We start from the raw sequence: 16,211 nt of genomic DNA, 5'->3' as shown, positions 1-16,211 counted from the left end.
GCTGACAGCTCTCTACATAGACTTGTAGAGACACAAGCAGGAGCCCCAAGCTCCATCTAATGGTGCTTATCTCCACTCCAGTGGGTCAGCAGTGTTTTACGTTGATGAATGTTCTGGTGTTATTGTGTTTCCATCAGCAGTGTGACACTAAAGACTTGTAGTGAGCAGAATCAACAACCTCTGCCTCCTTCTAGACTGTTGCCATTGTTATATAAGTGACAGAAGGTTCAAGCCATCCACAGAAATACTTGGCCTTTTAGATTCAGTAGCAGCATTCTCAAAATGATCCTCCTTAAATTGTGTTTTTTCAGAGACAGAGAGACAGAGAGACAGAGAGACAGAGAGAGAGAGAGAGAGAGAGAAAGAGAGAGAGACAGAGAGACAGAGAGAGACAGAGACAGAGAGAGACAGAGAGAGAGACAGAGAGACAGAGAGACAGAGAGAGAGAGAGAGAGAGAGAGAGAGACAGAGAGAAAGAGAGAGAGAGAGAGAGAGAGAGAGAGAGAGAGAGAGAGAGAGAAAGAGGGGAGAGAGAGAGAGAGAGAGAGAGAAAGAGGGAGAGGGAGAGAGAGCGAGCCTAAGCAACGACATCGAAATGTCAGTTAATATTTGTGTGTGTGTATTTTCCCCTTTGCCATCATGGATGATACAGTCAGGCGACTGAAGGGAAGCTCTCCCAACTCCAACAATAACCATTAATGCAGTGATGGAACAAAACCCAGCGACCCTTAGACAAATGGCCAAATGGAGCACGGATGTAGGTCTACAGTGATGCTCATTTTAGAATTTGTACCAATATAATAACCTTGCCTAACAGTCAAAACAGACTCATGTTTTATGATTAGGAGAATTAAAGGCACAACAATCTGTGTTTCAACAGCCTGACCCTGCCACTTTGTTTGGTAGAGGCCGGAAGGGGCTGGGTGGGGACTGACAGTCCATGAGATTGACATAATAGTTTGTTTAAACATATTGAAACACTGTTTACAAAAACTGAAAAACAAAACCAATGATAAAACAACCTTAGATTTGGGTTTATAAAACAGTAATACCGTTGTAGGGTACTAAGAAATATAGTTTACAAGAATATTTCTACAAAACTCAATGGGTAGACAATTGAACGGCAAAAATAAACTCTATTTTGTAGGTTATTGTGTAAAATATTCTATTTTTGTTTTTCTCTTAAAGAACAGAGCAAAGGCGATAAACACAAAATTATGAAAACTCATAGTCCGATTTTTTTCCCTGCTGTACTCAATGAATAACCAGGGTAGTTTTGAGCGCGCCTTACACCAGCCAGCGTGAACGCGCAGCTCCTTCACAGCGCTGGAGTGGAGCTCAGAGGAAGGAATAGTTTTGCTGCAAGGAGGGCAGATCCCTAAGGAGTGAATGGATCAGTGCACTAATGCAGGAAAAACTCTTCGTGGAAACCCTTCTTCTATCTCCGTGAGAGAAGCACTACATGCCCGTTATGTTCTACTGTGGAGGCTAGAGCGTTTTGCCAAGACAAGGGAAAAAGCAGCGGACTTCGAGTCGGGACACTCCTTCGTTTGAGTTGCCTGTAAACGTTAGCTCGTCCGGGCACTGTTTCCAATCTGCTTTGAGCATCGGAGAAGGGTTCAGCCAAGCAGGACAACTGTCGGCAAGATGCAGGGGGTTTCGGCAACAACTGGTAAGCCAGTTGGTTGGTTAGGCTACTTTATATGTTTGCCGCTCTGTCTTGTTTTGGGGGGTTGTCTTGAAGTATCCATTTCAAAGTTACGCGGGGGGGATGGGGGGTGTTGCTACTGCTACTACTACATGTGGCAAGAACTAGCTCCTTATGGCGCAAACTTCTCCTTTGTATTGTGAGGAGTTGTTGCATTATCTTATTACAACTTTAAATTTATGCAGTTTGTCTGTGAGAGAAATACGACCTCCAACAGCAAAGGATTGTTGTTATTAGTAGGCTGCATTAGCAGCACATTTACCTTTCAATGACATGTCACACACATAACACAGACACACTTTCAAGGTCGTTGGGCAGCTGACGAGACAAGAAGAGGGGTAAATCGGTACCAAACCCCAAGTGGCAGCAGCTCTGACGTTATCATTGCCCCCATACCACTCATCCAGAGGCATATGCTTCTCTCAGCCCTTCTCTCAGCCCTACGCACGCACACACACGCACACACACACACACACACACACACACACACACACACGCACACACACACACACACACACACACACACACACACACACACACACACACACACACACACACACACACACACACACACACACACACACACACACACAGCTCCACAGACATGAATGTATTCTTTGTTGTAAAGTTCCCTGCTCATTTTATTCTGTGTGTTTTGTCTGATTATAGTTATTAGGCTACAGGGAAACCATTGTATTGAATGGAGAGAGACAGGAGGAGGATGGGTGGATGTTTGAGATGAGGATGTTAATATGACATGTATCTGGTGGACAGGATGTTGAGGGGAGTTATAGACTGAGATATGATGAGCATGATGAAGATGGTGGTGATGGGGATTATGATAGATCCATAGCTGTAGAGGTGAGTTGGTTTCTGATGTGTGCTGCTGAAGATTATGAATGGTGGTGATGATGATAAGGATTACAACGATGAAGACGATGATTACAATGACTTACAATTATGATGATTATGATGAAGTTCAATGATATGCAGGCTGCTATCTGGTGTGCAGGATACAGTCCGAGGGCAGTCAGAGGGCAGTCAGAGGGCAGTCCGAGGCTGAAGTGGATGCATGGTGTGTGTATAAAGACTAGTGTTCTAACTCTCCTCCATGTGAATCCCTCATGGTGAGGAATGTGAGGAGGCTGGAGGAGAGTGTCTGGATGAGAGCAGTGTCGCCTGGCCTCAGGAATGACATTACAACGGAGAGGGAGAGAGAGGTGTTTGTGTGTGTGTGCACATGTTGACGTACGTGTGAGAGATGTATGTTCTCTGTCTCTTAATATAGAGTTGGGTTGTTTGTTTAGAGGTGACTACAGATGTGTTATCACACAGTTGGTACAGGCTGTTTAGAGGTGACTACAGATGTGTTATCACACAGTTGGTACAGGCTGTTTAGAGGTGACTACAGATGTGTTATCACACAGTTGGTACAGCCTGTTTAGAGGTGACTACAGATGTGTTATCACACAGTTGGTACAGGCTGTTTAGAGGCGACTACAGATGTGTTATCACACAGTTGGTACAGGCTGTTTAGAGGTGACTACAGATGTGTTATCACACAGTTGGTACAGGCTGTTTAGAGGCGACTACAGATGTGTTATCACACAGTTGGTACAGGCTGTTTAGAGGTGACTACAGATGTGTTATCACACAGTTGGTACAGGCTGTTTAGAGGTGACTACAGATGTGTTATCACACAGTTGGTACAGGCTGTTTAGAGGTGACTACAGATGTGTTATCACACAGTTGGTACAGGCTGTTTAGAGGTGACTACAGATGTGTTATCACACAGTTGGTACAGGCTGTTTAGAGGTGACTACAGATGTGTTATCACACAGTTGGTACAGGCTGTTTAGAGGCGACTACAGATGTGTTATCACACAGTTGGTACAGGCTGTTTAGAGGTGACTACAGATGTGTTATCACACAGTTGGTACAGGCTGTTTAGAGGCGACTACAGATGTGTTATCACACAGTTGGTACAGGCTGTTTAGAGGTGACTACAGATGTGTTATCACACAGTTGGTACAGGCTGTTTAGAGGTGACTACAGATGTGTTATCACACAGTTGGTACAGGCTGTTTAGAGGTGACTACAGATGTGTTATCACACAGTTGGTACAGGCTGTTTAGAGGTGACTACAGATGTGTTATCACACAGTTGGTACAGGCTGTTTAGAGGTGACTACAGATGTGTTATCACACAGTTGGTACAGGCTGTTTAGAGGCGACTACAGATGTGTTATCACACAGTTGGTACAGGCTGTTTAGAGGTGACTACAGATGTGTTATCACACAGTTGGTACAGGCTGTTTAGAGGCGACTACAGATGTGTTATCACACAGTTGGTACAGGCTGTTTAGAGGTGACTACAGATGTGTTATCACACAGTTGGTACAGGCTGTTTAGAGGCGACTACAGATGTGTTATCACACAGTTGGTACAGGCTGTTTAGAGGTGACTACAGATGTGTTATCACACAGTTGGTACAGGCTGTTTAGAGGTGACTACAGATGTGTTATCACACAGTTGGTACAGGCTGTTTAGAGGTGACTACAGATGTATTATCACACAGTTGGTACAGGCTGTTTAGAGGTGACTACAGATGTGTTATCACACAGTTGGTACAGGCTGTTTAGAGGTGACTACAGATGTGTTATCACACAGTTGGTACAGGCTGTTTAGAGGTGACTACAGATGTGTTATCACACAGTTGGTACAGGCTGTTTAGAGGTGACTACAGATGTGTTATCACACAGTTGGTACAGGCTGTTTAGAGGCGACTACAGATGTGTTATCACACAGTTGGTACAGGCTGTTTAGAGGTGACTACAGATGTGTTATCACACAGTTGGTACAGGCTGTTTAGAGGCGACTACAGATGTGTTATCACACAGTTGGTACAGGCTGTTTAGAGGTGACTACAGATGTGTTATCACACAGTTGGTACAGGCTGTTTAGAGGTGACTACAGATGTGTTATCACACAGTTGGTACAGGCTGTTTAGAGGTGACTACAGATGTGTTATCACACAGTTGGTACAGGCTTTTTAGAGGTGACTACAGATGTGTTATCACACAGTTGGTACAGGCTGTTTAGAGGTGACTACAGATGTGTTATCACACAGTTGGTACAGGCTGTGTAGAGGTGACTACAGATGTGTTATCACACAGTTGTAACAGGCTGTTAAATTTTAACAGATAATTTTCCTGTGATTCAAATCAGCCTGGTGATTTACATAAATTCACTGAAAACCTGTAGTTCTCTTTCTCGCTCTCTCTTGCTAAAATGTTAAAGCACCTGACAGAATAACTGGCCTAGGTCATACTACTGCGACATTCAAATGTACAAAAATGTATCTGAAATGCAGCCATACTCATCAACAACTGTCGTTTTATATAGCTTAAAAACACAAAATAAATATTAACCTCCACTACGACATAAGTGTATCGAACTATAGCCCACTGCAGCCTGTCAAAACAAATTTCCTGTTAGAAATTATAACTTATTTTTTAGGATAATCAATTCCTCCTGCTGAAGGATTGTTTTACTCCTACAACGAAACTGGTTAAATTAAAGGGGAACTCCACACAAAAACTATATTTTGGTATTTTTTCATTAGTCCACTGTTAATACAGTCCCAAATGTTTTGCATGTCAGCAGTGAAGTTTTCAAGATATTGGACTGAAAAAGCAAAGTGTCACCGGCCACATCATCATGAGTGGAGTTCCTCTTTAAGATCAGACATCTGTAATATTAGACAAGGGACATTTTAGCATAGAGATGAAATGATATAGCTCTTACAAAGAGGAAGTGTAGCCTACAGACAGATGGTTGGAAAGAGAGAAAGAGTGGTAGAGGACTATAACATCGGTAGTTGTGGAGGTAAACTGTAGAGAGTATGTTTGTTGGGGGTCTCGAGGGAGGGATCGATATATATTTATTCTCTCTCTCTCTCTCTCTCTCTCTCTCTCTCTCTCTCTCTCTCTCTCTTCCCCCCCAATTGGCATGGGAAACACATGTTAAAACCTCTCTAGGGTATGTGGGATGCTAGCGTCCCACCTAGCCAACATCCAGTGAGATTGCAGAGCGCCAAATACAGAAATACTCATTATAAACATTCAGAAAAGACACAACTATTTTACATAGGTTTAAAGATTGAACTTCTTGTGAATCCAACCACGGTGTCACGGTTCAAAAATGCTTTACGGCGAAAGCATACCTTACAATTATTTGAGAACATATCCCAGCAGACAAATCATTACAAATAGTAACCAGCCAAGTAGAAGAGTTACACAAGTCAGAAATAGAGATAAAATTAATCACTTACCTTTGATGATCTTCATATCGTTGCACTCAGAAGGCATTCATTTATTCAATAAATGTTCCTTTTGTTTGATAACGTCTCTTTATATCCGAAAACCTCCGCTTTGTTCGCGCGTTTTCTTCAGTAATCCACAGGCTCAAACGCAGTCACAACAGGCGGACAAAAATATCAAAATTGTATCCGTAAAGTTCATACAAACATGTCAAACGATGTTTATATTCAATCCCCAGATTGTGTTTAGCCTAAATAATCGATAATATTTCAACCGGACAATAACGTAGTCAATATAAAAGGCAATATAAAAGGCACTCTCTCGGTCGCGTACATGAAAAAGCTCTGTGACACGGCAGGGTCCTTATTTTTCAGAATACACGCCTGAAACAATTTCTAAAGACTGTTGACATCTAGTGGAAGGCATAGGAACTGCAATTTGAGTCCTAAGTCAATGGATACTGTAATGGTATTGAATAGAAAACTACAAAAAAAAGAAAATCCTACTTCCTGAATGGATTTTTCTCAGGTTTTCGAATCAGTTCTGTTATACTCACAGACATTATTTTAACAGTTTTGGAAACTTTAGAATGTTTGCTATCCAAACCTACTAATTATATGCACATCCTATCTTCTGGGCCTGAGTAGAAGGCAGTTTAATTTGGGCACGCTTTTCATCCAAAATTCCAAATGCTGCCCCCTACCCTAGAGAAGTTAACATCTCTCTCTTTCCTCTCTCAGACCTCCCCCCCTGTGCTCCTTACTGTTCACATGGGAAGACCAGCTCAGGGCCCTCTTAGAAAAGTGTGTGTGGGTGTGTGTTCGCACAGAGGATCTTCATGAAGTATTACCAAAAATAAACCACAACACAACATAGCTTTGGGTGACCTATCTAACCCTAGCCATCCTACAATCTAGGCTAGATGCCCTCAATCTCACACAAATTATCAAGCAACCTACCAGGTACAACCCTAAATCCATAACCATGGGCACCCACTAAGATATCATCCTGACGAGCATGACCTCTAAATACACCTCTGCTGTCTTCAACCAGGATCTCAGTGATCACTGCGTCATTGCCTGCGTGGGTAATGGGTGCGCAGTCAAACGACCACCCCTCATCACTGTCAAACGCTCCCTAAAACACTTCAGTGAGCTGGCCTTTCTAAACGACCTGGCCCGGGTATCTTGGAAGGATATCGACCTCAACCCGTCAGTAGAGGATGCCTGATTGCTCTTTAAAAGTGCTTTCCTCACCATCTTAAGTAAGCATGCCCCATTCAAAAATGTAGAACTAAGAACAGATATAGCCCTTGGTTCACCCCAGACTTGACTGCCCTTGACCAGCACAAAAACATCCAGTGGCGTTCTGCATTAGCATCGAATAGCCCCCGCAATATGCAACCTTTCAGGGAAGTCAGGAGCCAATATCATAACCGCCATTGATAAAAGACTGTACTGTGCAGCCGTCTTCATCGACCTTCCCAAGGCTTTCGACTCTGTCAATCACTGCATTCTTATCGGCAGACTCAATAGCCTTGGCTTCTCAAATGACTGCCTCGCCTGGTTCACCAAACACTTCTCAGCTAGAGTTCAGTGTGTCAAATCGGAGGGCCTGTTGTCCAGACTTCTGGCAGTCTCTATGGGGGCGCCACAGGGATCAATACTCAGGCCGACTATTTTCTCTGTATATATCAATGATGTCGCTCTTGCTGCTGGTGATTCTCTGATCCACCTCTATGCAAATGACACCATTCTGTTTACATCTGACCCTTCTTTAGACACTGTGCTAACAAACCTCCAAACGAGCTTCAATGCCATACAACATTCCTTCCGTGGCAACCAACTGCTTTTAAATGCTAGTAAAACTAAGTGCATGCTCTTCAACCGATTTCTGCCTGCACACTCCCGCCCGACTAGCATCACTACTCTATTCTGAATTAGAATATGTGGACCACTATAAATACTTAGGTGTCTGGTTAGATTGTAAACTCTTCCAGACTCACATTAATCATCTCTAGTCTAAAATTAAATTTAGAATCGGCTTCCTATTTTGCAACAACGCCTCTTTCACTCATGCTGCCAAAAATACCCTCGTAAAACTGACTATCCTACCTATCCTTGACTTTGGCGATGTCATTTACAAAATTGCCTTCAACACTTTACTCAGTAAACTGGATGTAGTCTATCACAGTACCATCCGTTTTATCACCAAAGCCCCATATACTACCCACCACTGCGACCTGTATGCTCTCGTTGGCTGGCCCTCGCTTCATATTCGTTGCCAAACCCAATGGCTCCAGGTCATCTATAAGCCTTTGCTAGGTAACACCCCGCCTTAACTCAGCTCACTGGTCACCATAACAACACCCACCCGTAGCACGCGCTCCAGCAGGTATATTTCACTGGTCATCCCCAAAGCCAATACTTCTTTTGGCTGCCTTTCCTTCTAGTTCTCTGCTGCCAATGACTGGAACAAATTGTAAACATAACTGAAGCTGGAGACTTATATCTCCCTCTCTAACTTTAAGCATCAGCTGTCAGAGCAGCTTACCGATCACTGTACCTGTACACAGCCAATCTGTAAATAGCACACCCAAGTACCTCATCCCCACATTGTTACTTATCCTCTTTTGCACCCCAGTATCTCTACTTGCACATCATCATCTGCATATCTATCACTCCAGTGTTAATGCTAAACTGTAATTATTTCGCCTCTATGGCCTATATATTGCCTTACCTCCCTACTCTTCTACATTTTCAAACACTACATAGATTTATCTATTGTGTTATTGACTGTACGTTTGTTTATGTGTTACTCTGTGTTGTTGTCTGTTCACACTGCTATGCTTTATCTTGGCCAGGTCGCAGTTGTAAATGAGAACTTGTTCTCAACTGGCCTACCTGGTTAAATAAAGGTCAAATTAATATATATATTTTTTTAAACGTAGGTTGTTGCCTGAAGCAGCCGAGTTCCTTCCTCCTTTTCTGTTTTGTTTTAAGTCTCCTTTAGGGTTCTTCTCCTCTGACTGAGATGACAGAGTCCTTGTCACATTCACTCTACTGTACAGATGACTCTGTCCCTGTTTGACCCTGTTTTCTCTTACTTTCTGCATGACCACACAAACTCTTCAGTTCTCTCTCTCTCTCTCTCTCTCTCTCTCTCAACTCGCACTCCCTCTCTCCCTCTCTCTGTCTCTCAACTCGCACTCCCTCTCTCTCTCTCTCTCTTTCTCTCAACTCGCACTCCCTCTCTCTCTTCCAGGGAGGTGGATGAATGTGAACATGGGTGATGTCTGTCTGTCTGTTAGTGGGTCAGATCAGATACTGGACAATGGCCCTGGCACGCCAGCCATCCCAGCATGCTTTGCAGCGTCTGGCTGTTTACATTATTTATTATTAACAGAAGTGATTGGCTCCGCCTGTGTTTAACCTAGACTGTGTAAACATCACCCCTCCGTGTTAAATAAACACGGAACACAGGTGGTAGAGATAAGAAGAGGAGGAGGAGGAAGAGGAGGGGAAAACATTTAGAAATTTCTCCCATCCAACACGGTCTTTTTTGTCCCCAACTCACACAGTTTCTGTTTCTTTAGCTCTTTCACACTCTGTCTCAAACTCACCATGCTTCTTTCAGAGTTTTCACACTCTGTCTCAAACTCACCATGCTTCTTTCAGAGCTTTCACACTCTGTCTCAAACTCACCATGCTTCTTTCAGAGCTTTCACACTCTGTCTCAAACTCACCATGCTTCTTTCAGAGCTTTCACACTCTGTCTCAAACTCACCATGCTTCTTTCAGAGCTTTCACACTCTGTCTCAAACTCACCATGCTTCTTTCAGAGCTTTCACACTCTGTCTCAAACTCACCATGCTTCTTTCAGAGCTTTCACACTCTGTCTCAAACTCACCATGCTTCTTTCAGAGCTTTCACACTCTGTCTCAAACTCACCATGCTTCTTTCAGAGCTTTCACACTCTGTCTCAAACTCACCATGCTTCTTTCAGAGCTTTCACAGTGTTCATTATTTCTTCCCCTCTTTCTTTCTTTCTTTCTTTCTTTCTTTCTTTCTTTCTTTCTTTCTTTCTTTCTTTCTTTCTTTCTTTCTTTCTTTCTTTCTTTCTTTCTTTCTTTCTTTCTTTCTTTCTTTCTTTCTTTCTCTCAATTCAATTTAAGGGTTTTATTGGCATGAAAAACATATGTTTACATTGCCAAAGCAAGTGAAATAGATAGTACATTTTTTTACAGTAAACATTACGCTCACAAAAGTTCTGAAAGAAGAATAAAGACATTAAAGTACAAAAGTGAAAATAAATCAACATAAATATGGGTTGTATTTAGGATTTCCCAAGGTTGCTGTTTACGCATATCTAACGGAAGTCATTGGGGTCAAATGTGTCTTCACTTTTTGTGGATTAGGTTATCAGCCCTTGGTTCCAAATATTGGGGAAGATGCCAGAGCTGAGGATGATTACTCTATGTATAGTATAGTTAAATACTTTAAGTATAGCCAATTGGAATTTGTAATCTGTATATTTAATTATTTAATTTAGTATACCATTAACACCACAGGCCTTTTGGGGTTTGTATTTTGTCCTATAGTTCATTCAATTTAGTTGGAGAATCCAGTGGGTTCTGGTAGTCTTTAATAGTTGATTCTAAGGTTTGTATTTGATCATGTATATGTTTTTGCTGTTTGTTCTTTGTTATAGGAGCAAACATATTGGAGAAGTGGTTTATCCATACATCTCTGTTTTGGATAGATAACTCTTTGTGTTGTTCTTTGTTTAGTGTTTTCCAATTTTCCCAGAAGTGGTTAGAGTCTATGGATTCTTCAATTACATTGAGCTGATTTCTGACGTGCTGTTCCTTCTTTTTCCGTGGTGTATTTCTATATTGTTTTAGTGATTCACCATAGTAAAGGCCTAGACTCTTTGTTTTTGGTTGGATAGGTTTCTCAATTTCTTTCTTTGGTTTCATCATCAAAACATTTGTCATTGTTGTTCATTTTCTTAGGTTTTCTGCTTATATTTTAAAAATTTGATAGGGAAGCTGAGAGGTCATAAATACTGTTTAGGTTTTCTACTGCAAAGTTTGCACCTTCACTATTACAGTGAAACGTTTTGTCCAGGAAGTTGTCTAAACGGGATTGAATTTGTTGTTGCCTAATAGTTTTTTGTTAGGTTTCCACACTGCTTTCCTTCCATCTATAGCATTTGTTAATATTATGCTCTTCCTTTGGCTTTGATGTCTCATGATTGAGTAGACTGTTCAGGTAGACTGTGATTTTGCTGTGATCTGATAGGGGTGTCAGTGGGCTGACTGTGAACGCTCTGAGAAACTCTGGGTTGAGGTCAGTGAAAATGTAATCTACAATACTACTGCCAAGAGATGAGCTGTAGGTGTACCTACCATAGGAGTCCCCTCGAAGCCTACCATTGACTATTTACATACCCAGCGTGCGACAGAGCTGCAGGAGTTGTGACCCGTTTTTTTGGTGATGTTGTCATAGTTGTGCCTAGGGGGGCATATGGGGGAGGGAATGCTGTCACCTCCAGGCAGGTGTTTGTCCCCCTGTGTGCTGAGGGTGTCAGGTTCTTGCGTGTAAGTCGCCACAGACTAGTACATGTCCCTGGGCCTGGAAATGATTGATTTCCCCCTCCAGGATGGAGAAGCTGTCTTCATTAAAGTATGGGGATTCTAGTGGGGGGATATAGGTAGCACACAGGAGAACATTTTTCTCTGTTAAGATAATTTCATTTTGAATTTCTAGCCAAATGTAAAATGTTCCTGTTTTGATCATTTTAATAGAGTGAGTTAGGTCTGCTCTATACCAAATTAGCATTCCCCATTAAGTCCCTTCCCTGTTTCACACCTGGTAGTTTGGTGGTTGGGACTATCAGCTCCCTGTAACCTAGAGAGCAACCAGTTGTTCCATTTCCTCTATATCAGTGGTTCCCAACCCTTTACGGTTACTGTACCTTCAACTAAATTTCTCTCTGCCCGGAGTACCCCTGAAGTACCCCCTCATGTGAATTTGACCAGTAAGTCTATGGTCTCATGAGTCTTCTCAAGTACCCCTGTGGATAGGCCAAGTACCCCCAGGGGTCCTAGTACCCTGGTTGGGAACCACTGCTGTATACCATGTTTCTTGTAGGATGACAATGCCTGTATTTTTTATTTATTTAGTGAAGTACAGGTTCCTGCTCTTTAGGCCAAAGGTAGATGACCTGGGGCTGTGATTGAGGGCGATGACCTTTAGGGTCCTGGCGAAGGTGGTTACTGCTGCCTTGTGAAGATTGACCTTGTCGTAAAGGCTGTTCAAGTCCAGGGTGGAGTGGTGGGCCAGGGGGTTGTTAGGAGGGCTATCAGGGTGGCTGATGGGGGGGGATGCTCAGAGGGGGTGGGATTCCCTGGGGTCCTTCGGTTTCCTGCTGTGATGTCGAGGCTATGGTCAGGGTCTGGGGTGGACTGTTCTGCTGGCTACTCTGCGGGGGTGGACAGCTCTCTAATGGGTTGTTCTCTGTCATACGCCATCCCCCTCACCCTCTCCTCCCGAACTTTCACCTTCTCTAGTGCTCTGTTCTTCTCCTGCTCCTGCTCTTTCTCCTGTTGATGTTGTCTCACCACAGTCCAGAGTGCAGACATGTCTCTCTCCACCTCCAGTTCTCCGGGTCTGGTTGGGGGGGTGTTGTTGTTCTCTCTACCTCTCTTTGTCTCTCTTTCCCATCACTCTCCCACTCTCTATCACTCAGTCTCTTTCCTGTGTTACATTGATTTCTCTAATCTCAGATCAGTGCTATGTAAGAGGAGACCGAGGCTATTTTTAGACAAGTGATATTTCTATTGGATAGCCGGAAGGAACGGAAGCCCATTCCTGGACTCAATGTTTGAATGGACTATAGGATTGTGTGTATGTGTGTGGTGCATGTGTGTTTGCTTGCGTTTGTGTGTCATGCAGTGTGTGTGTGTTACCCTCAGGTGATTCTGCTTGACTTGTGACATGTCATTCATTTGTGACATTCAGAGTAGGAAACATTCAAAGCACTACATCTTACTATTCTATTCAATATAGCACATTTTCAGTCCTAAAGTACTATCTCTTGTTTGGATCATTGCTCCAGTTCCAACTGGTCTGATTATATTCATTGAGTGTAGAAAACATCAAGAACACCTGCTTTTTCCATGACATAGAATGACCAAGTGAATCCAGGTGAAAGCTATGATCCCTTATTGATGTCACTTGTTAAATCCACTTCTATCAGTGTAGATGAAAGGGAGGACACAGGACACACACCATTATCACCAGTAGTACATTTACAGTTAATTACCATCATTTCTCATCTACATTGTTTGTTTGGTTATGGTCATTTCTGTTAAATGACCATAACCAAATTTGGTTTCTGTCATTTCTGCATTCAATACATTATTATTCCAGTCTTATCGTTGTCATTGTAGGAGTGGAGACGTTGTTTGCAGAGTGCACAAACCAGGCTACACAAGTTTTATTTGATTATATTTATTAATTGTAGTTTGTAGCGCTCCTGTCAATGTTGAGTAAGGACACACACCTGATAATACATAGAAGTAGGCCTAGGCTACCTGGCCTGCATGCAAATGTAGGCCTATAAATACTCCCATTTGGGGATCTGATATTATTCCTGATTGTCTTAGCTCACCAACACTGTGGAACTTCTCAAAATATACTGAACAAAAATATAAACACAACATGTAAAGTGTTGGTTCCATGTTTCATGAGCTGAAATAAAAAATCACAGAAATGTTCCATATGCACAAGAAGCTTATTTCTCTCAAATTTTGTGCACAAATTTGTTTACATCGCTGTTAGGGAGCATCTCTCCTTTCCCAAGATAATAAATATACCTGAGAGGTGTAGCATATCAAGAAGCTGATTTAACAGCATGATCATTACACAGGTGCATCTTGTGCTTGGGACAATAAAAGGCCAATCTAAAATGTGCAGTTTTTTCACACAACACAATGCCACAGATGTCTCAAGTTTTGAGGGAGGATGCAATTGGCATGCTGACTTCAGGAATGTCCATCAGAGCTGTTGCCAGAGAAATCAATGTTCATTTCTCTACCTTGTGTTTATATTTTTGTTCAATATACATTTTTCTCCTCTCAAACAGCAAGTAAACAAAGTCTGTTTTTACATCCACTGAGACTGACGATAGTTCCTCAAAGTAGTCTATTTTGAAAAATCTTTCCAGCGCTCTCCCCTTTGTTAACCAATCAGCTGAAGGGGGGGGGTGTAATGCTCTGTTCCAGTGGAAAGTTCATAAGAAAGGCCTACCTGATTACTTCTTATCCCTTGTGCTAATAGCATACAGCTGTGTCTGTCTGTCCAGAGCTCGCTGGCGTGGGAAACAGAATATTTGATATTTAATACAATGTTGCAAGTTTGCTAGTGTGAGCTTCAGGCCTGACCCTAGTTAATAGTTGATACAATGTTTCAAGTTCCTTCCAGACCGGCCATTTGTAGCCAATGTGATTTATAGGATATTTATTTTGATCTGGATATTTTCTACCTTTGGGCTGCAATGTTTTTATTTGTTGGCTTTATGTAGGTTATTTGTACCTATTGGCAAAGGCAATAGATGTTACTTTTAGATTTGTATAATTTTCATTGAGATAGAATTTTGATGAACCACATGCCATTGATTTTGAGATATGAAGACTTCATTATAAATGAAATGAAACTGTACCATGAAAATGTGCAGATGAAAATCATAACTGGCACGCAGATCAGTAGAAATGCTACGATAACTTTTCCAAATGGAAAAGGTTGCCGACCGCTGGTGTGTAGCTTTTATCACCGGCAACTTCAGGAGTGTAATGACAGAATCTGCAAACAGCAGCGGGAGGAGGAGGGTCTGGTTGGGAATAGGTTTTCTCCTTCTAGTTAGCCTATATTGACCTCTGGCTCTCTTGTAATGTGTGTCTTCATTTTAATCACACTGCTTAACCTCATAGTCCGCCCCATCCCGCATGCGGTATCGTTACTACAGCCTCAAGCTCATTACCATAACGCAACGTTAGCGATTTCTAAAAATCGCAAATGAAATGAAATAAATATGCCTGCTCTCAAGCTTATCCTTTTCTTAACAATCCTGTCGTCTCAGATTTTCAAAATATGCTTTTGAACCAGAGAAAATCAATAATTTGTGTAAGAGTGGTGATAGCTAGCTTAGCATTTAGCGTTAGCATTTAGCACGCAACATATTCACAAAAACCAGCCAAGGAATCAAATAAAATAATTTACCTTTGAAGAACTTCAGATGTTTCAATGAGGAGACTCTCAGTTACATAGCAGATGTCCAGTTTTTTCTGAAAGATTCTTGTGTAGGACACATCGTTCCGTTTTGTTACTATGCATTTGGCTACCGAAACTAACCGAAAATTCAGTCACCTACACGTCGAACTTTTTTCCGAAATAACGCCATAATATCGACTGAAACATGGAAAACGTTGTTTGAATCAATCCTGAAGGTGGTTTGTCATATATCTCTCCATTGAAACCCCAGTCCTTGAAGCAAGCTTTGTTCTCTGATTCGAATGGAAAAATACTGGGAGCTGACTTTTGCGCACCAATTGCCACGCAGACACCAAGCGGGACACTTGGCAATTGTAGTCTCTTATGGTCAATCTTCCAATGATATGCCTACAAATACGTCACAATGCTGCAGAGACCTTGGGGAAACAAGAGAAAGTGTCCGTTCATTCCTGTCGCATTCACAGCCATATAAGGCAATCATGGAAAACGTAGCCTCAGAAATCCTGTTCATTTCCTGGTCGGTCAAACATCTTGGTTTTGCCCGAAGCATTTGTTCTAGGGGACTCACAGTGAAAATCTTTGCAGTTCTGGAAACGTAAGAGTGTCTTATTTCCAAAACTATCAATTCCAAGCATATTCGAGCATCTTTTCGTGACAAAATATTGCGCTTAAAACGGGCACGTCTTTTTATCCAAAAATGAAATACTGCCCCTATAGGACTAACAGGTTAATCACTGGAAGCATCAGACAAGCTCAGTAGCCTACATATCGTTTATTTTATTCAAACTTACGGTGTGTCTATACTGTATATGGAAAAATACACGTTTAAAAATGTCTACCAATCGATTGGTCGACCGAAATGTTCTTTAGTCAGGGTCAGCCCTAG

At 42.1% G+C, this 16,211-nt stretch overlaps 1 protein-coding gene across 2 annotated transcripts in view; it reads left to right on the top strand.

Annotated features, from left to right (window-relative positions):
• The first annotated feature begins 1,331 nt into the window (after positions 1-1,331).
• Positions 1,332-16,211, top strand: part of LOC115102086 (FYVE, RhoGEF and PH domain-containing protein 3-like) — a 176,532-nt gene continuing 161,652 nt past the window's right edge. For both annotated transcript variants that reach the window (XM_065005315.1, XM_065005314.1), the window contains exon 1: positions 1,332-1,672. In XM_065005315.1, coding sequence (XP_064861387.1) covers positions 1,648-1,672 — 25 coding nt within the window. In that variant the 5' untranslated portion in view covers positions 1,332-1,647. The remainder of the gene's footprint in view (positions 1,673-16,211) is intronic.

This window comes from Oncorhynchus nerka, linkage group LG20, assembly GCF_034236695.1.
Source record: "Oncorhynchus nerka isolate Pitt River linkage group LG20, Oner_Uvic_2.0, whole genome shotgun sequence".
Taxonomy (NCBI): Eukaryota; Metazoa; Chordata; class Actinopteri; order Salmoniformes; family Salmonidae; genus Oncorhynchus; species Oncorhynchus nerka.
The sequence above is the reverse complement of the archived record's forward strand: the minus strand, read 5'-3'. Positions and strand labels throughout refer to the sequence as shown.